The sequence below is a fragment of the Pristiophorus japonicus genome, chromosome 9, assembly GCF_044704955.1.
Source record: "Pristiophorus japonicus isolate sPriJap1 chromosome 9, sPriJap1.hap1, whole genome shotgun sequence".
NCBI classification, from domain to species: domain Eukaryota; kingdom Metazoa; phylum Chordata; class Chondrichthyes; family Pristiophoridae; genus Pristiophorus; species Pristiophorus japonicus.
The window spans coordinates 132,460,607-132,481,187 of record NC_091985.1 but is presented as its reverse complement, the minus strand read 5'-3'; the positions used below and the strand labels follow the sequence as shown (position 1 = coordinate 132,481,187).

Sequence of the window (20,581 nt, the reverse complement as noted above, 5' to 3'; positions counted from 1 at the left end):
TTAATGTTGGACACCACATTAACAGAAACTTTAGATAAAACACCCAGTGCCTACCCTTGTGTGTTGTAAGTTGGTCTGATTGTTCTGGGATGAGGGTGAGTGTGATGGGGGGCTAGTGAGATGGGGAAGTGATAATGTAGATAGAGCGGGATGGATGGAGGTGCAAGGTAAGTTGGTGTGAGTAAGGATGTGCAGGAATATGGTAGGGAAAGCAGAGTGATGGGGATGTAATGAGTGGCACAGCAGGATGAGATTGAGTGTGGATTTGCAGTAACATTTCATGATCTACGGAAATCATTGAAAGATTTGCACCACTAGAGCCAGGTCCTTCTGATGACATCCCTGCCTGTGCCCTCCTGTGCAATGTGCAACCAGGCTGCGTGGTCCCCTGGGGAGGTCTCCTCTGCCCATTGGAATGGAAAAGAACCTCACTGCATGCTGTGACTCCCTCCATAAGCATGGGAGAGCCTGAGTACAGCTGTGCAGTGATTGTCAGAGTTGTCAGTGTTTGCAGCACCTCAACTGTCAAAATTAATTTGCGCATGGTTCCTTTAAGGAAACAGCTGATGACACGTCATTAAATTATATCATCAGATTCGCTTTCTTCAATTGGCCAGTAAGCTCCCTGGACAGACTTAACAAGCCCTTTCAACATAAAATCATTTTGGACAGCGGGCTAGAGCAAGCAGCGAGATGGGAACCCGTCACTGACTTCGCCAGTCGAGGTTGGGGAAATCGCGGCCAGGGAGGTTAGCATGTAGGGAATTAAGTCGCAAATCTGGATTCCACCAGTCCATGTTGTAGCTCATGTTACATCAGTGCACTCCACTATTACAATCTCTTTTAAGTATATTACACACCAGAGCTTTATTTTTACATTACTTACATTAAATAATTGATTGGAAAGCTCATTACAATGTAAGTTGTTGGGTGGTGCTAGTGACAGGTAATATTGAGACAGCTGCATACATGCTAACCTGCAAAACGAGCAAAAGCTGACCATTAGCTTCGAAAAAGTTAACGCAGCCTGAAAAGAGCTGCCTTCTCAAAAATGTCCTTGAATATAAGTCTGTGACATGTGAAAATAAGTCTTTACACTGAAAGGACATTGTTTATAACTTAAGATATAGTTTCCCCAACATTATTTAATTTGTATTTGGTGAAAGAAAAACATAGCTACATGGCAGCTGAAGGGAGATTCAAGTGTTGAAGGCATAAGATTTACTTTCTAGAAGGGTCGGGGTAATTATTTGGTGCATTTTCCATTTTGGAATCTACAATGAACGTGTATATTGTACTTTATTCATCTGAACAGGGAGGAACATTTGCTTGATTTTATTGAAAACTATTCTCTTTTTGCCACTTGGGAATGAATTCTTCTTCTTTCTATTTTTCTTTCTCCCAGTAGCAGCAGTTAATCTATTAGTAGGAGAAAAAGGATTTAATTAATTTTCATTTTTAGAGAAAAAAAATTACCTAAAAGTGAACGAGGGATTTGAACCTGCTCTTGTCGGCCATCGGATCATTGCAGTCAGGATGCAGGCACCAAACTTAGAATTGTACACCGTCTTTCCAAATTATTAATGGGTTAATTCAGGTCTTGCTAACAAGTAAATGATGGTAGCTTTCAGGTTGCAAACTATTAATATGAGGGTTACAAGAGATACTGAGAGGGTGTTGTAACCCCTGTAAGCTGCACTGCCTCCCCACTGAGGCCTATTAAAATGTTTGCGCATGCGCGGTATCTACAGTGCAAATGTTGGTGAGCAGCCAGTGCAGGACCTTGCAGCTGATGTCCGCGCAGCTTAGAGGGAATATTGGTTATAACGCCTGTAACTGGCAAGTCAGCATTATTTGATCACGCTCAGGCCAATAGTTACGATATATCCAGAAAATTGGAGATAGCAGCATTTGTATAATATGAAAATGAAAGGTAAAGCTGATTTGATAAATGTTTTTTCAGGATTAATTAGTCTTTTGCTTCTTTCAGGTTTCTGAACAACCATGGCAAAAGCATATGAGTTTATGTGGCAGAAGCCTGTTCCGGCTTTTATGCAAGAAGGGGCTGTTTTTGACAGATATGAAGAGGTAAGTGACATATTAAAAATAAGTGCCCTTTTTCAACATAATTAACACAATTAGATTCCATTTTAAACTCCAGCTTTTGACTACAACCATCACAAGCAATAAAAGCAAATTCCCTTCTGATGGTTTTACCTTGTGACACCACGAAACTTACTGGCTGCATTCTATCCGCACTGTTGTGGCAACACATCGAAATTACCCGTGTAGATGCAAAAGAAAATAATACTGAGCCTTTGGTTTCATGTTCTGAATCATGCTTTGTTCAACTTTGAAACTTCATTGTACTGCTGCCCCAGTTACCTGACAAAACCAAACCTAATCTAATGGTGTAGCAATGTGTCAGTTCTTCGTGTCTGACAAAGAAACAGAGTGGGAAGATTGCTACCTCTGTTGCTTGGTCTAGCAAAATCATAAACCTGTTCTTTATAAACACACTTATTTCATTACACCTATCACGTAGAGGAAATCTGCCCTGCCTGTTACTCAGAGATAAAGTAATGTTAACTGAGACTGTATGCTGGGTGGATTTATTTTTGGTGTCAACCCTGCTGCAGCAGTCAAACTGAAATTTATTACCAGCTAATTTGTATGGTATTCATTGAACTTAATGATTCTGCTGTGCTAAAAAAAAACAGGTGCACCTTACAAAACTCAAGGGGCAGCATCCATGCCAACAGAAATAACACTAGTGCACAGCAAATGAGAAAATCAGTACCCAGATCGCTTACGAGGATTTGAAGTGTTAGTGGGGTCAATATTCATTGCCTTTGCCTGCCGTTAACGGGGCAATAACAGCCTCAACTTGGGGTTGGCAGCCTTAGCTCCTTGTTAACGGCAGCAATTCTGTTTTGAAAGGGTTTGCTTGCCGGGCTTCCAAAACGCCTGCCTGTTTCAGGCAATAGGCCCCTTTTAATGTGGAAATCAGGGTCTTAGAATGTAAATAGGATCTCAATTGCCATTTTAGGCCGGAACTGGTCAGAGCCTGTGGTTAGCGTACGGCCCACAAAAATAAATGGGGCTGCTAATGCTCCAGGACCCCCACCCCTTTGGATTGCAACCCCCTCCCCCCCCCCCTCCCCCTCCCCCTCCCTCCCCTCCCCCTCCCCCTCCCTCCCCTCCCCCCCCCCCTCCCCCCCCCCTCCCTCCCTCCCTCCCCTCCTCCCTCCCTCCCCTCCCCCCCTCCCCCCCCCCCCCCCCCCTCTCCCCGAAGTTTACCTTGCTGCCGACCATCCCGGCTTGATCTTGAGGCTTCCATCCAGCAAGTTGTATCGGGACGCCTGCTTTGCGCCCTCCAGCTCGCCTGCCAAACTTTGGAGAGATTACATTATTGTGTCTTGATTGGGTTATCTTCCATAATCATTTGATTCAAGGGAAATGCAGGAATGTAGCAGCCTGATGCTAAAAAGGCTGAATTTTTATTGCTAGCCCCAGCATGCAATGAAATGGGTTGGGTTCAATTGCAAGACCCGCAATCGCTTTGACTTAATTTAACATCATAGTCAGTATTATTGGGACTTATGGACATGTTTATGAAATGACTTTGCCACATCCCCTCCAGTACAGTCCGGAAGTTTGGATCACCAGTGATGCAGATAGTCTGATGTATGGTTGATCCTATGTAAGATCTTTAATTGCTCCTCACACAGACAATTGTATGCAGACCTTCTGCGAACGAGCTGTCTTGTCACCCACTTTTTGTCCATAATTTTAAAATTGGCTCTCCATATCACTTGAAAGCCAAAATGTAGGAAAGCTGTGAAATCAGATTACCTTCAGAAACATAACTAGGTGAAAATGTCTACAGAATCAGTGCCATCATAAACTCTGTTCTCGACATCACTACCTTTGAGAGAAAATTGGCTCTGTAAAGAAGCAAAAGATTGAACTATTTCTCCCTCCAGTAGATAGGAGATGCATGAAAGGCCCTTCTCACGCTTAAAATATAAACCTGTGATGGCACTAAGGGAAGCATCTAAGAATTGGCCTCTTTTTGAGACACTTCATTAACACATTTAAATCAGGCTCCCTCACAGCAATTGAGAGCTCGATTTAAATGTAACTGCTGCTGGCCGGGTTTTCCAGGGCTCTGGAAACCCAGCAGCAAAATTGAGGCGGAAGCTGCTAGCTCCAGGAGGTAAGTGCTTTTTATAGCACTGCTTGTGGAGCAGAAGGACTTCCCCCAGCCCCTCAAGGAAGCCTTCGGCCTCTCCTCTACCAAACGCAGCCTCTCTCCTGCCCCTCCCGCAATCGGCGACCTCTACTCCCACCAACCCCTGATCTGCAACCTGGTCGCCTTCCGATTGTCAGTGACTGTTCCCAAGGGTCCCCGGCTGTGGCCTCCTGCTGCTGGCTTTCCTGCCCGCCCGGCAGCCAGCCAGCCTGTCAATTTGGCTGGTTGCCAGGTGGGAAATCAAAGAAAAAATTATTATGTGGTCCTGCCGTTAAACTTGGAAGGACCTCCGCATCAAGATCCCGAAAAGCTGCACGGCCTTGAGGCCGCATAGCTCTTTGCCGGTCCCACTCAGCCTGGGACCAGCTTTTTCCAACAGTGAATGGGCCTCGTAGCCCCTTAAAGGGGCCACGCACCCAAAAAATATTGAACATTGCACCGCGTCACCGAGATTTACGGGTTCACCCCCTGCAACCATGCTCCATCGCTCCAGTAAATATCGGGGCCCATGAACTAGTCCAGTGAAAAGTAAACAAATCATAAAATGTCTGCTAGAGACCTTGTATTATTATAATCAATCTATACACTGATAGATATCCGATTTCTTGCGCACAGTCTAAAACACACACAAAGGCAAGGAGCTAGCCTGGCTTATCTCTGAGATTATAAAAGTAAGTTTAGTCAGCTAATTTAGATGTTCCACTTTAGAATCCAAAAGAGAATCTCATTCATTAGTAGATAAATGTTTGAAAAAGAAAATGGCAATTAAAGATTATGGTTAAAAGGCTGGGGAATAGAATTAAGTTGATGGCTCTTTTATAGAGCTGGTAAAGGTGCAATGTGCTAAATGGCTTCCTTCATTCAAGGAAAGTCCTGTAATACTATACCTACCTGGCCTATTCAAATCCATTCCTACAGTTGAATTTGGAAAGCAACAGCTTACTGCTTCTTGATGGAAAAGGAATAATCTTTCCATACAAAACTGGCCTAGTTCCCCTAGAGAAGGAAGGGTGAATATCCTAGAAGTGCAATTAAATTTTAAAAAGGAAAATAGGCATTCCTAAATCTCTGCCAGACACTTTGGATCTCCAAGAAGGTAGATGTTAAAGTGCCATCTACTAGACCTTCTCGCAAATGGAAGCAAATACAGATTAATGTCAGTGGCACACAATTTGAAAACCTTATCGACCCATTTAAGCAGGATCTTTTCTTTATGCATTCACAGGATGTTGGGCGTCACTGGCAAGGCCAGCATTTATTACCCATCTCTATTTACCCTTGAGAAGTTGGTGGTGAGCCGCCTTCTTGAACTGCTGCAATCCATGTGGTGAAGGTACTCCCACAGTGCAGTTAGGGAGGGTGCTCCAGGATTTTGACCCAGCAACGATGAAGGAACGGTGATATACTTCTAAGTCATAGAAACATAGAAAATAGGTGCAGGAGTAGGCCATTGGGACTGCCAGGACGGTGTAAGACTTGGAGGGGTCCTTGGAGGTAATTGTGTTCCCATACGCCTGCTGCTGTTGTCCTTTTAGGTGGTAGAGGTCACGGGTTTGGGAGGTGCTGTCAAAGAAGCCTTGGCGAGTTGCTGCAGCACATCTTGTAGATGGTACACACTGCAAACTGATCACTGTGACTAAAGGTCCAGGAATAAAGAAATGATCAATCCTGGATTAACACCAGTATGATTAGCAGTAACTGTAAATCTTGTGCTGGTCGTGTTGCATTTGTACTAAACATCACAAAGGCAAAGCTCTCATTCTCCTGATGCAAAGCAGCAGTCATTCGCAGAGAGGGTGAATCACTGCCTGAAAGCTTGTCTACTTTAGGTTTGAGAACATAGTTTAAATCCATCCATTGTTGTAGCTGTATTAAAAAATAAAGAAGCTAAAGGAGAAACTAAAGTTTGTACGAAGAAATGAAGAATTGATTTGAGGGCCTTAAATATTAAGAGGGTTAACAGGCAGATAGAACAAACAGGCAGCCACCTCGAATGTAATGATCCGGCTTATCTACCAGAGTATAGTAAACCATAAAAAGGCAATTTTGATGAACAAAGTTGGTGACACCAGCCCTCCACCATAACCTTGTGCATGGGATAAGGGACACAAATGATTGGTTCACCCACTCACGACAGAGATTTTCATGTTGTCCCTGGTCATTACGAGGGATTTCTGCGGGAAGTCTGTCAGTACGTTCCTTTTTAAGAAGAGTTAACAATTTAGCATTGTTTGACTGGCGAATTAAGGTCCTCTATATTAAGAGTAGCTAAATTTAGCTAAACCACCATGAGTCATATGAAAAAAAAGCGGAAAAAAATATAATCTTTAATACTCAGCTCTTTGAAGATAATGTAAAACAATAAGATCAAACACTTAAGGATATGACGAAGCCAAAGAGATCTATTCCCAGAGCACACCGTAAAAACATACAAAACATCAGAACAGTATAAGCATGAATGCATCATCATCATCATCATCATAGGCAGTCCCTCGGAATCAAAGAAGGCTTGCTTCCACTCCTGAAGTGAGTTCTTTGGTGGCTGAACAGTCCAATATGAGAGCCACAGACTCTGTCACAGTTGGGTCAGATAGTTGTTGAGGGAAGGGGTGGATGGGACTGGTTTGCCGCACGCTCTTTCCGCTGCCTGCACTTCATTTCTGCACGCTCTCGGCGTTGAGACTCGAAGTGCTCAACGCCCTCCTGGATGCACTTTCCCCACTTAGGGCGGTCTTTGGCCAGAGACTCCCAGGTGTCAGTGGTGATGTCGCACTTTATCAGGGAGACTTTGAGGGTGTCTTTGTAACGTTTCTGCTGCCCACCTTTGGCTCGTTTGCCGTGAAGGAGCTCCGCAAAGAGCACTTGCTTTGGCAGTCTCGTGTCTGGCATGCAAACTATGTGGCCTGCCCAGCGAAGCTTATCGAGTGTGGTCAGTGCTTCAATGCTGGGGATGTTAGCCTGGATGAGGACACTAATGTTAGTGCGCCTATCCTCCCAGGGAATTTGTAGGATCTTGCGGAGACATCGTCATTGGAATATCTCCAGCGACTTGAGGTGTCTTCTGTACATCATCCATGCCTCTGAGCCATACAGGAGGGCGGGTATTACTACAGCCCTACAGACCATGAGCTCGATGGTAGATTTGAGGGCCTGGTCTTCGAACTACTTTTCCTCAGGTGGCCGGAGGCTGCACTGGCACACTGGAGGCGGTGTTGAATCTTCGCATCAATGTCTGCTTTTGTTGGTAAGAGGTTCCCGAGATATGGGAAATGGTCCACGTTGTCAGGGGCCGCGCTGTGGATCTTGACTGGGGGGCAGTGCTGTGCGGCAAGGACAGACTGGTGGAGGACCTTTGTCTTACGGATGTTTAGCGTAAGGCCCATGCTTTCGTACGCCTCAGTAAATACATCAACTGTCCTGAAGTTCAGCCTCAGAATGTGCACAGACACAGGCGTCGTCCACATACTGTAGCTCAACGACAGAGGTCGGGATGGTCTTGGACCTGGCCTGGAGGCGGTGTAGGTTAAACAGCTTCCCACTGGTTCTGTAGTTTAATTCCACTCCAGCGGGGAGTTTGTTGACAGTGAGGTGGAGCATGGCGGCGAGGAAGATTGAGAAGAGGGTTGGAGCAATGACGCAGCCCTGTTTGACCCTGGTCCAGACATGGATTGGGTCTGTAATGGATCGGTTGGCAAGGATCACGACCTGCATACCGTCGTGGAGCAGGCAAAGGATGTTGACATACTTTTGGGGGCATCGAAACGGAGAAGGATGCTCCGTAGACCCTTGCGGTTGACAGTGCCAAATGCCTTTGTAAGGTCAAAAAAGGCCATGTATAAGAGTTGCCGCTGCTCTCTGCATTTTTCCTGCAGCTGTCGCGCTGCAAAGATCATGTCCGTTATGCCCCGTAGGGGACGAAATCCTCGCTATGACTCTGGGAGGAGCTCCTCGGCCACAGGGAGAAGACGGTTGAGGAGACGTCTAGCGACAACTTTCCCAGTGGCTGATAGCAGGGAGATTCCCTTGTAATTGCCACAGTTGAACATCCCCTTTTTTAAAGATGGGTCACGATCACTGCATCTCTGTGATCTCCCAGCATGCTCTCCTCCCTCCAGATGAGAGAGATGAGGTCATGTATCCGCGCTAACAGTGCCTCTCCGCCATACTTTAGCGCCTCAGCAGGGATTCTATCCGCTCCCGTAGCCTTGTTGTTCTTGAGCTGTTTTATGGCTTTTCCTAGCTCTTGCAACGTTGGGGTTTCACTGAGGTGGTGGTGGGTCGCATGCTGCAGGATGGAGTTGAGAACACTCGATTCAAAGGCAGAGTCTCGATTGAGGAGATCTTCGAAGTACTCCTTCCAGCGGGCCCTAACATCCTTGGTGTCCTTGATGAGTATTTCCCCGTTCTTGGCCAGCAGTGGGGTGGGGCCTTGGGAGTTTGGACCGTAGATGGTCTTGACTGCGCTGAAGAATTCTCGCATATCATGGCTATCAGCCAGTTGTTGTATCTCCTGTTCTTTAGGTCTTGGGTTTTTTGTTGGACCTCAGCCTTGAGCCGCCTGTAATGTTGCTTTGCTGCTCCAGAGTTGGGTTGTTGCTTGAAGCTCAGAAATGTTCTGCGCTTGCGATCTATTAATTCTTGGATCTCCTGATCATTCTCATCAAACCAGTCCTGGTGTTTTCTCGTTGAGTGACCAAGTGTCTCTTCACTGGCACTGGTTATGGAGACCTGGAGGGCAGACCAAGCGCTGTGGGCATTCAGCATCTCAGGATCATCAAGGCACGCCAGGTTAGCTGTGAGGCGCTAGCTGTATAGGGCTCTCTTAGCTGGGTCTTTAAGTGCCCCGGCATTGACTTTTTTGCGGCGCTGCTTCTGCTGTCCCCTCCGCTTTGGGTCTATGTTAATGTTGATGATGGATCGGATTAGGCGGTGGTCTGCTCAGCAGTTGTGAGCACCTGTCATGGCATTGGTGATGCGCACATCCTTGCGATCCCTGGCTCTGACGATGACATAGTCGAGCAGATGTCAATGTTTGGAGTGAGAATGTTGCCACGATGCCTTGTATTTGCCCCTCTGGTGGAACAGGGTGTTGGTGATGACAAGTTCATGTTCTAGACATTTTGTCAGGAGTTGAGGACTGCTGGAGTTGGCTTTCCCTACCCCCTCTCTGTCAATCATGCCTTCCAAGGGGGCTGTGTTTTTGCCGACCCTGGTGCTGAAGTCACCTAGGAGGATCAGTTTGTTGCCCGCGGGGACGCGGGACAGGGATGTTTCGAGGTTGGAATAAAAATCCTCTTTGGTCTCATCCGTTGCATCGAGTGTTGGGACATATGCACTGATGACTGTGGTGCATTGGTTCCGGGATAGGGTGAGTCGAAGAGTCACGAGGCGTTCATTAACCCCGCAGGGGGAGTCTTTGAAGCGGCCGACCAGCTCATTTTTTGATAGCGAAGCCAACTCCGTGAAGGCGGCATTCTTTCTCTGGTTTTCCTTTCCAGAAATTTTTTTTACCTCCACCTTGTTCCTTGGGCTGGCCCTTCCCTGCCCGTCGGGTCTCGCTTAGGGTGGCGATGTCGATGTCAAAGCGTCTAAGTTCCCGGGCAACGATGGCGGTGCGGCGTTCCGCCCTGTTGCTGTGGGAGTTGTCCATGAGGGTCCTGACTTTCCAGATCCAGAACTTCATGTTAACGAAGTGCAAGATGCCGGTGAGTGAGTTCTTTTAACGTGGGGTGGCCGTTGCACACCGGCAACCACACGGGCTTAGCTGAGCAAGATCTTGGTCTAGTGGCAAGGGGATCCAAGACAACTGGAGACCAGGCACTGCTATATGAGCCTTATTGCCTACGGCGAGATGTTGGCTGCAAGCTCAGCGTCAAGTAGCGCCCTTGGTGATAGGTGGCCTGAGGCTTGGTTGGAGGCAGGCATTAGGACGGTCAGTTGTCCGCTGGAGTTCCGAGGGATGTTTTAAAAGTTTCTTCCAAAGTTTTAAAAAAAAGTTTTCCAAAGTTATTTAAAAGTTTCTCCAGAGGTTTTAAAAAAATTTCTCCAAGTTGTTTAAAAGTATAAAAGTTTTCCCAAATTGTTTAAAAAGTTTCTCAAGTTGATTAAAAGATTAAAAGTTGATTAAAAGTTTAAAATGTAAGTCAGTAGTAGGTTTCTCCCTTGGCACTGCTCTTTGGGCGCTGCCAGTCCTCTGCAGCTGCACAAAGTCCTGGCTAGACCAGACCCGGAGCACCGTGGAGAAGTAGAGACCCAGTCGTCCCCGAAGGGGACCCGGACGCCGCCGGGGGCCTGAGCGCAAGCCGGGCGTGCCGAGCAGCAGCCTTGGGCAGCTTCCTGTGTTGTCCTGGGCCTGCCCCGGAGTCCCTTTGCCCGGTTAAACGCCGTCCCGGAGTACCCCTGGCCAGCCAAACGCCAGCCCCGGAGTCCCGTCGGCCGGCCAAACGGCGGCCACGGAGTCCTCCCGGCCAACCCGTAGCTGGCCCCGACAGCGACCTCGGAGCCCTGGCGGCCCAATCTGCGGAGGCGAAAGCAGAGTGTTTCAAGGCCTCATCTGAGCATGAATGCATTGGAAAACTCAATCCTGCTACACAGCAAAAATCAATGCCCTAATGAGGCACTGATTCATTATAGAGTAAATTTTTATCCAGTGCTCTTGGCACAGGGCTTTGTGTGTGCGCTCGAATTCCCAATATAGCCTCCCAGAGCACAAAGCTCAATGCCAGAAGCACTAATAATGGAAATATATTCCTATATTAATGCTGCATAATACCAATTAATCAGATGATAATTCATTATTAAAATGTGCTGTCTTTTTTTTCAGCTAGAATAGAGTTATACACTTTAGTGCAGTGTTGAAGACATGCTGTAAGAGTCATTCCCATTGAACATGCTAACTCCAGAAATGTGAAAAGGGATTTGGGGCCTTTGTATGCCCAACCCACAGGCGGGAAGGATAACATGAGGGATTTGCTGCTCCTATCCAGTGGCTGAGTCGGGACTTTGTAGAAGAATGTGCCCTTAGTCAAAATATCACAACACAGAGAAACAAATGTAACATTGAACAACGATAATTAAGTAAAGGTGTAACAATAGAACAAGTAGCAATGATTTAGTTGGGCAGGAGCACATTCTGGAGACTTTTATAACCAATTGTTTCCTGAGTTTTCCTTTCTTTGCCTTTATGACTCTCATACTTTTGGTGTATCCCTTCTCTCTCTCCTTGCTTCTCTATTTCTTCTCCTTGACTACCTTTTCTCTCAGCACTAATGACTGGCTGCAGATTTGAATATCACTAACAGCACTATACATGGCTACATGCCTGATAATGTCGTCATTTATTTGAATATAATTTTTTTAAATTGTTTTATAAATCTGTCAAAAGGTCCCAAAGAATGTATGTAATATTGGAAGCAACAGATAATATTTTGAATGTGTAAGTACAATCTTTCCGAACACTTTCATTGCCTATCTTTCTACAGTACTTATAAACAGAGTTGTTATCTGATGCAAGAGGTTTTTCAACCTCTGCTTTCTATGAATACCTTAAAAGCTCAATCACATAAAAACCAAGTTACCAGTAAGGCTTGAGTATCGATCATCTAATAGTGGAAGAGAGGTGGAGGAAGAAATATGCAAGCAAATTAGGGAAATTAGTAAAAAAAAAGCATAGAATAATAATCATGGGGGATTTCAACTACCCAGATATTAATTGGACAGAAGAAGTAGGTAAAGGGGATAAGGGAATAGAGTTCCTACAATGTGTACAGGACTCCTTTCTAACCCAATATGTAAAAAGCCCAACAAAGGAAGATTCGCTATTGGATCTAATAATGGGGAGTGAACCAGAGCAGATAAGAGAAGTAAAGGTAGGAAAAATCTCAGCAATAGTGGCCATAATATAATACGCTTTAAGATAATAATTGAGAAGGATATAAGTATGACGAAGACCAGAATAATAGATTGGAGAAAATCTAGTTTTGAGGGGCTAAGAGTAGCAATTGGGAAAATAAAATGGGCAACAATATTGGAAAACAATGATGTTGAACAGCAATGGGAAACATTTAAAACAGTGTTCAGCAGAGTCCAGGAAAAATATATTCCGCTAATAAACATGAACCGTGGATGAATAAAGCCAAAAGGGAAAAATTGAGAGAAAGGAAATGGGTATATATGGAGAGCAGGGGAGATCATGATAAGGGAGAATATGAAGGGATTAGGAGAGAAGTCAAAAAACAATTAGGAAAGCAAAGAGGAACTATGAAATTAAATTATTAAGGAGCATAAAACAAAATAGTAAAATATTTTACAGGCATGTCAATAAAAAAAGGAAGGTCGAGTTGAGAATAGGGCCACTAAGGGATGGAGAGGATACTACCACAGGCAGCAATAGAGAGATGGCAGAGATATTAAATCATTATTTTGCTTCAGTATTTACCAAGGAGGTGGATCAGGTGGAGATGACATTGGATGATGAGATCAGTAATGAGTTAACTACATATAAAATTAAATAAAATATACTAAATAAACTAATCAAACTCAAAGGGGATAAAAACCCTGGTCCGGACGGATTACATCCACGCATTTTAAAAGAATCTAGAGAAGAGATAGCAAAGGCATTACTACACATATTTAGTAATTCGTTAGAAAAAGGTGTAGTGCCAGAGGACTGGCGGATAGCTAATGTAATATCTATATTTAAGAAGGGAGATACAACATGTCCAGAAAACTGTAGACTGGCCAGCTTCACATCGGTGGTAGGAAAAATAATGGAATCCCTACTAAAGGAGAAAATAGAAGAACATCTGGAAAATAATAATATAATAATAAATAGCCAGCATGGATTTCAAAAGGGAAAGTTTTGCTTGACCAGCCTAATTGAATTTTTTGAAGAGGTAACAGAGAGAGTAGACAAGGGTAATGCAGTAGATGTAATTTATCTAGATTTTGAAAGCGCCTTTGATAAATAAGGTCAGGGAATGCAGACTCAGGGGACAAGTAGCAGAATGGATAGCTAGATGGCTTCAAGACAGGAAGAAGAGAGCGGGGGTAAAGGGTAGCTGTTCAGAGCGGCAGAAGGTGGGAGGTGGTGTTCCACAAGGATCAGTGCTGGGACCACTTGTTCACAATTTATATTAACAATTTAGACTTTGAAATCAAAAATACAATTTTCGAGGAGCACTGCAACAAATTACAAGAAGACATTAATAAACTTGCAGAATGGGCATATAATTTGCAAATGAAATTCAACACCGATAAATGTAAGATATTACATTTTGGTATGAAAAATAGAGAGGCCACATATTACTTGGAAAATAAGAATTTAAATGGGGTAGAGGAGCAAAGGGATCTAGGAGTACAAATACACAAATCACAAAGTGTTGACAGGTTAGCAAGGCCATTAAAAAAAGCAAACCAAGCACAAGGGTTTATTTCTAGAGGGATGGAATTGAAAAGTAGAACTTATATCAAACCTTTGTTAGTCCACACTTGGAGTACTGTGTACAATTTTGGTTGCCATATTAGAAAAAGGATATAGAGGCACTGGAGAGGGTGCACAGAAGATTTTTACAAGAATAATACCAGAAATGCAAGGGTACACCAATCAGGAAAGGTTGACGAGGCTGGGTCTCTTTTCTTGAAAAGAGAAGGCTGAGGGGTGACCAAATAGTGGTCTTTAAAATCATGAAAGGTTTTGATAGAGTAGATACAGAGAGAGCGTTTCCACTTGTGGGGAAGAGCAAAACTAAAGGCTATCAATATAAGATAGTCACCAAGAAATCAAACAGGGAATTCAGAAGAAACTCCTTTACCCAGAGAGTGGTGAGAATGTGGAACTCGCTACCACAGGGAGTGGTTGAAGCAAATAGTATGGATGCATTTAGGGGCGGATAGATATGCATATGGAGGAGAAGGGAATAAGAGGGTTATACTGATAGGGTTAGATGAGGAAAGATGGGAGGAGACTCGAGTGGAGCATAAACACAGGCATAGACTAGTTGGGCCGAATGGCCTGTTTCTGTGCTGTATATCCTATGTAATCTCATTTTCTCCGCAAAGTACTATGCGATGCTGTCTGGTTTATGTGTGAACATGGAAAGTTAAGGTGAAGTACATTTAGCCACCATTAGCCCTCGGGTAAGTCCCAGGAAAGTGGGTTGGGGAGCGTGAAACAGAACGGGACAGGGGCGAATTTAGGGCAGGCAGTGGGTCTCAGAAGTTGTGTGGGGTAGGCAGGAGCAGACATGCCCTTCCCTGCTCCACATCACAATTGTAAACAAAAATCAACTTACCTTTCTGGTGGCGCCCACTTACTTGGCCCCATCCATGCCAAGAAACCTGATGGAGCAGGCCTCCATTCTGAGCAACCCAATTTCTCAGAAGGGTCTTAAAATAGGCGTTAGGCCCCATATTAGCATATGAAAGAGGTCTAGCCCCTGTTTCAGGCGACCGCTCTGAACATCTGAAAATCATCTGAGTATGGCATCGGATGATTTTCAGCCGTTCTTCTAGCGGAGGCCAGAGCACTACAACATTTTTTCTCCCATTTTCCATCTAGAAAACTGGCACAACTAGCACCGATATCTATCCCTGAGAATGGTGCTTTTTTTTAATCCGCAAAGGTAGATACAAGAACGGTGCCTGTAAAACACTGACTGTCCACGTCAAACATAGACTCTTGACATATGTGGAATTTGGAATTCTCTTGAACAAAACCTAGAGGTACATCCTTTGATCTAAATCTGACTTGATATGAACTGATGTGCCTCCCTCCCATTACGTCAGTGGATTTAAAGGGCCCAAGTTTCGGGCCGCGCCTAAAACGGCGCAGCCCAGACCTGGACACCCGTTTTTCACGCCAGAAAGTGCGCCTAAAAAAAACTTACCTATTCTCTGGCTCCCTGCAGGTCCTCTGGAGCTGGGCGCGGCGCAGCACGCGCTGTGGGGGGCGGAGCCAGGCCCCTGCGCTGAAAACAGTGCCGGGACCTTTGCACATGCGCGCTACAGTGGGCGCGTATGTGCAGTAGCTCCAGGCGCCCAAAACTGTGGGAGGGGCCCGAAGCACACAACCCCTAGCCCTGGCCGAATGGCCTCACTGGGGCTGCGTGAATAAGTCTCCTCCCACCCGACCGGACCCGACGCGACCCCCGCTCCCCACCCCCCCCGTCCCGCCGACGATCCCGCCCGACCCGACCTCCGCGACTCTTCCCCCCCCCCCCCCCCCCCCCCCGGACCTCTGCAACTCTCCCCGACCTCTGCGACACTCCTCCCCCCTTCTCCTTCCTCCCCCTCTCCCCCCCCACCCCCTTCTCCCTCTCCCCCGCCACCTCCCTTCTCCCCTACCCCCATCCCCCTCCCCCCTTCTCCCTCTCCCCCCTTCTTCCCCTCCCCCAACCCCCCTCCCACCCCCCTTCTCCCCCTCCCCTCGCTGTCAGAAACACAGACACTGACAGACAGAGAGTGAGAGACACACACACAGACAGACAGAGAGATAGAGACACTGACGGAGACACACTGGGGGACCGTCCCAGCACTCTGTTGGAGGACTCCCGGTGCTGCAGTCGGTAAGTAGAAAATGTTTTATTTATTTATTTAAAAAAAATTTTTTTTTTGATTGATTTATTGGTTGATTTATTGATGTATTTATCATTTATTATTGATGATGGCTCTTTATTTGTAAAACTGAAGTGTTTAATGTTTGTAAACTTCCCTTTAAACCCCCCCCCCCCCCATTCCCTACGCCTGATTTGTAACCTACGCCTGATTTTCTAAAGTGTAGACAAGGTTTTTTCGAACGTACAAAAATCTTCACTTACTCCATTCTAAGTTAGTTTAGAGTAAGTTTTCACTGCCGAAACTTTGAAAACAGGTGTAAGTGGCCGGACACGCCCCCTTTTGGAAAAAAAAATTCTGTTCCAAAGTGAAACTGTTCTAAATGACTAGAACTGGAGTAAACTAAATGCTGAGAATTCAAATTTTTAAGATACTCCATTCTAAACCAGTTGCTCCAAAAAATCAGGATCAACTCAGGCCGAAACTTGGCCCCAAAGAAACTAAGGCACCCGGACTGCCACATCTATAGCCTTTATGTTATTGAGGTGCATCAGCAAATCCAATCCCTTAGCAGTAGACTTTTATTTGATATGGCACTAAAATAGGACAATCTTTCAAGATTTGTTGAAGCGTTAACCAGTAATTTCTCTATACAGATGCTGATGGGGCTGCTGTGTATTTCCAGTATTTTCTGTTTTTGTCATAGCATGAATCATTGATGAGTGCAAAACAAGGGCGAGGTTGCAATGTGAAGTGGCTGAATTAATATGCTGCAGTCTAGAATACTTTAGTTGTGTAATGTTCATTAATTTCCATTGGAAATGTAGTTGTATACTGACATTGTGTCTGATAACAAAAGGTTTGATACATTAATTTACTGGTTATATGAATAGCTGTCAAATGGTGTCATTTTCTCAAAGAAAATTGATCACAGTTCCCCACAGTCACACGCTCCTACACTCTTGCTGATTTGAAATAAATTTGGGTTTCATCAGAGAGAGTATCAGTACTGCACATAGTGCAACAAAACAAGACCTTACTTTCTAAATTAGCAATCATTGCAGTGTTTCACAGTATTAAAATATAGTATTGTATTCAAATATTTCAATCTCATGCAGGAAAGTGTGTCATAGTGTTTCCTATACTTGTTACATGTACATCCACATTTTATTAATAAAATAAGACGTGTTTACAAAATAATCAGAAATAAGTACACAAACAGAAGGTAACCCTCACTGTGATTAAGTCCAGAACCACTAATGATTTTTTTAATGGAATATATATTTTAAGACATTCTCTACAGTGATCTTATCCTCAAGTATTTATCTGAATAATATAAGTGAGGTTTAAAGAGATACAGACTGGCCAGTTTTCTGATGTAATCCTTCATCTTTGCTGTGTCTCCAAGGCTAGGTGCTAAAAGATGATGCTTCTTTGATTAACATTGGCTTTCAACATTCCCTGCTGCTTAATGTTTTCACTTGGAATATTTATTTGATCGTAAAGCTATTTTTACTTCTTTATTAATATTCAGCATTTGTGTTACTGTAGGTAAGTAGGAACTGGTAATGTGATTGGCTGGCAGTCGTGACTAATGCATAGAAAATGGCTACATTGCTTATTAAAAGCAGTACTATCAATTAGAGCTTAATGAGCCAGTGTACTGCAGCATTGCAAGAATTAATTTTAAAATGGTCCTATTTATTGATCATTGCAATGCATGTTCCAGAATTTCTAGGCTGGTATATGGATCTTCAGGCTGATTGAAGTATAAGGTTAAATAGTTATTTCTGCAACAGTGGATTGAATTCATATTGATTTGTGTCTTGGGAGGTTTTTCTATGTTAAAGTAACGATATAAAAGCAAGTTGTTGGTTATATATAGCTTCATCATTTCACTTGTCCACGATGTCAATGTAACTGAATATTTGGGCTTTTTTCCCTCTCCAAAGAAAAAAAGATTTGCCAAATTGTTTTTCATGAAGGCAGTGCCCCTTTAAAATGTAATAATCTTTTTGTGGGAATGTTATGAAAAAAATGCTGCTTACCCTTTTCCACTCTAATGGTTAACACTGATGTCTCTGATTTTCACCACGATGGCCTCTCCATCCTCCTTGACCCTATTTGAGTCTGTTTTATTAATCTGTTACATTAGAGATAGCGAGCACCAAAGATTATTTGTGCATGCTCCCAGCAGTTTGTCTTTCAGCTCATTGTAATTATTTTATGTCGACCATTCTGATAACAATGTGTTTAACTAAATATAAAATATAAAAACATTTTTATAAATATCAGCAAAAGAATACATATTCATATTTCACATCGCATATGAGTATGGGCACGTGCAGGAATATTGAGGGGAAATGAAATGGTGCTTTATTTTAAATTTTATCATGCTGGTACCCGAGGATGTGGTGATAATAGGTGAACAAAACTGGAGGTTAGCTGACAACGAGAGGGGAAGATGTGTAAAATTCAGAAGAGTCCCTGTTAGTTTATAGTGCCAAAGCATCACATTCGTTTTAACCAACTCTGAGGTAAGACTTAATCTTGAGGTAGATCTCTGATTATGTGGCACTGACTTCAGATTGTTTCTAGTACAAAAGGAGCCTGGATTTCTGTACAAATGCAAATTCTATTTCTTATAAGTGTACTTCTAGGCTCATGTCAACAGGAAAATCGGGATTGCAGATGACTGAGAATGCATTGTTGGACCCGCGCATTAAAGAATAATTCCTTTAATCCCTCGAGAGTAGTTGAGACCCTTTTATGACAGATGCAAATAAAATGCAAAAACAAATGACTTTTTTCCTATGATTTGTGTTATTTACTGTTGAAATGTTTATATTGACAGAATAAATTCACAACCCCAAAATATTGCTGCCCCTCTGTCAGGCGGAAGTAAACTTGAGTATTATTGATAGAATTCATATGCAGTTACTTCATGTTTGCTCAACAGGTGTAGAGGTAGATAGTTTGGCTCCTCCAGTGGTTGAATATGAGTTTATTCGGGAGTGAGAAAACTCTCCAAATCGGAGAACTCCTACATTCGATCTGTGCTTAGTAAGCTGATGTCACCCGGGATAACAATAGGGCCGCTATAATTGATCTCCACATCCCTGGGATCGGGAGGAGAAAATCTTCCAAGGTTCCAGCTCCTAAACACTATACACTGGCTGGCCCCTCCTAGAAGTGTGCATCTCATTGACTGCAATGGCCCCAGCAGTCAAGTGGCCCATCAACACTCACTATTAGCAATGAATAATGAATTGTGATCATTTAGATATGATACTAGAGGGCGCCCATGGAACTAGCAAGGAGTTAACAGCTTCGGGGCACTAGGGACGGTAGGAAATTTAACCATGCAATTTTTAAAAATGCTATTGGCTGGGTAAGTGATAATCCCTAGCAACACGTAAAATACTTTGCTGTGATGCACATAGGAAGGATAGGCACATGCTACCACTGAAAATTAGATCCCATTTTTCATCTTTTATTTTTTATAAATCCTTTTTTTTTCTTACTTCCTGGACACTTGAATTGACACAGGAAACCTCTCTTAGACCAAAAGATAGAGTTGTTGGTGAGATAAGAGAACTAGGCAAGAGTAGCTCCTCCAAATGACCACTGACCTGCCAGGAAAGCCGTCACACACAGCTCTGCAGTGATTCAGCTGTTCCTTAGGGGCACGACTAGACTGTTGTGGAATTGGACACACATTGATATCAAACTACATTGAGTACATTCCCATCCTCACTCCCAGCTATCATGGATCAATCACACTTTCCCACAGCCTACTGCCTTTAAGTAATGTAAATAATAATATTTATTGAGAGTTGGGAAAAATGCTTCCCTGTACTGGAATTGATTTCTATGAGGTTTGCAAATGAAACTATATTTATTCTTGGGATATGAGTGCCACTGGCAAGGACAACATTTATTTCCCATCCCTAGTTTCCCTTGAGAAGATGGTGGTGGGCCACCTTCTTGAACCACTGCAGTCCATGTGGTAAATGTATTCCCACAATTCTGTTTGATAAGGAGTTCCAGGATTTTTGAACCACCGACTCTGAAGGAAAAGCGCTTTATGTCCAAGTCAGGATGGTGTGTGACTTGGAAGTGATGGTGTTCCCATGCATCTGCTGCCTTTGTCCTTCTAGGTTGTAGAAGTTGTTGGTTTGGGAGATGCTGTTGTAGATACCTTGGAGATCCTGTATCTATCTGTAGAGTGGATTCACTAAAGGGCATTGTGGTGGGTGGTGTAATGCAGTACACCACTCCCTACAATTTCCAGGGATGCTCCGCAGAGTAGTAAAGAAATCTTGTAAAAAAGACTTGCTGTTATAATGGAGTGCCTATCTATAAGGTTATGTGCCTCTCAAATGACCTTTTCATTATGTTTGCATTGCATTTATTGGGCTCAAGTTTGCCCAGGAGTTGCTCCTATTTTTTTGGAGCAACTAGATTGATTTTGAATATCTTAAAAATCGCAATTCTGCCCATTTAAATTGCTTCATTCTAAGTTAGTTAGGTTTTTTTTGGTTTAGTTTTTTTTTTCAAAAGCGGGCATTACCAGCCACTTATGCCTGTTTTGGCTATTTAAGCAAGTTTAGACAGCTAAAAGTTACTCCAAACTAACTTAGGCCGACGTCTGTGGCCACTTGTGTCCGCACAGAAATCAGCACAGGTAGCCAGAGATGGGTGGGGGGGCAGTGGTGGTGGGCGGGTGGGGGGTGGGGGGGCAGGAGGGAAGTGAGAGGACCTTGCAAAGCA

At 44.0% G+C, this 20,581-nt stretch overlaps 1 protein-coding gene across 1 annotated transcript in view; it reads left to right on the top strand.

The window, feature by feature from the left end:
• Window positions 1-20,581, top strand: part of plcb4a (phospholipase C, beta 4a) — a 600,847-nt gene that overhangs the window by 324,255 nt on the left and 256,011 nt on the right. Inside the window, exon 3 of the mRNA XM_070889861.1 lies at window positions 1,991-2,088. Coding sequence (XP_070745962.1) covers window positions 2,005-2,088 — 84 coding nt within the window. The 5' untranslated portion in view covers window positions 1,991-2,004. The remainder of the gene's footprint in view (window positions 1-1,990; window positions 2,089-20,581) is intronic.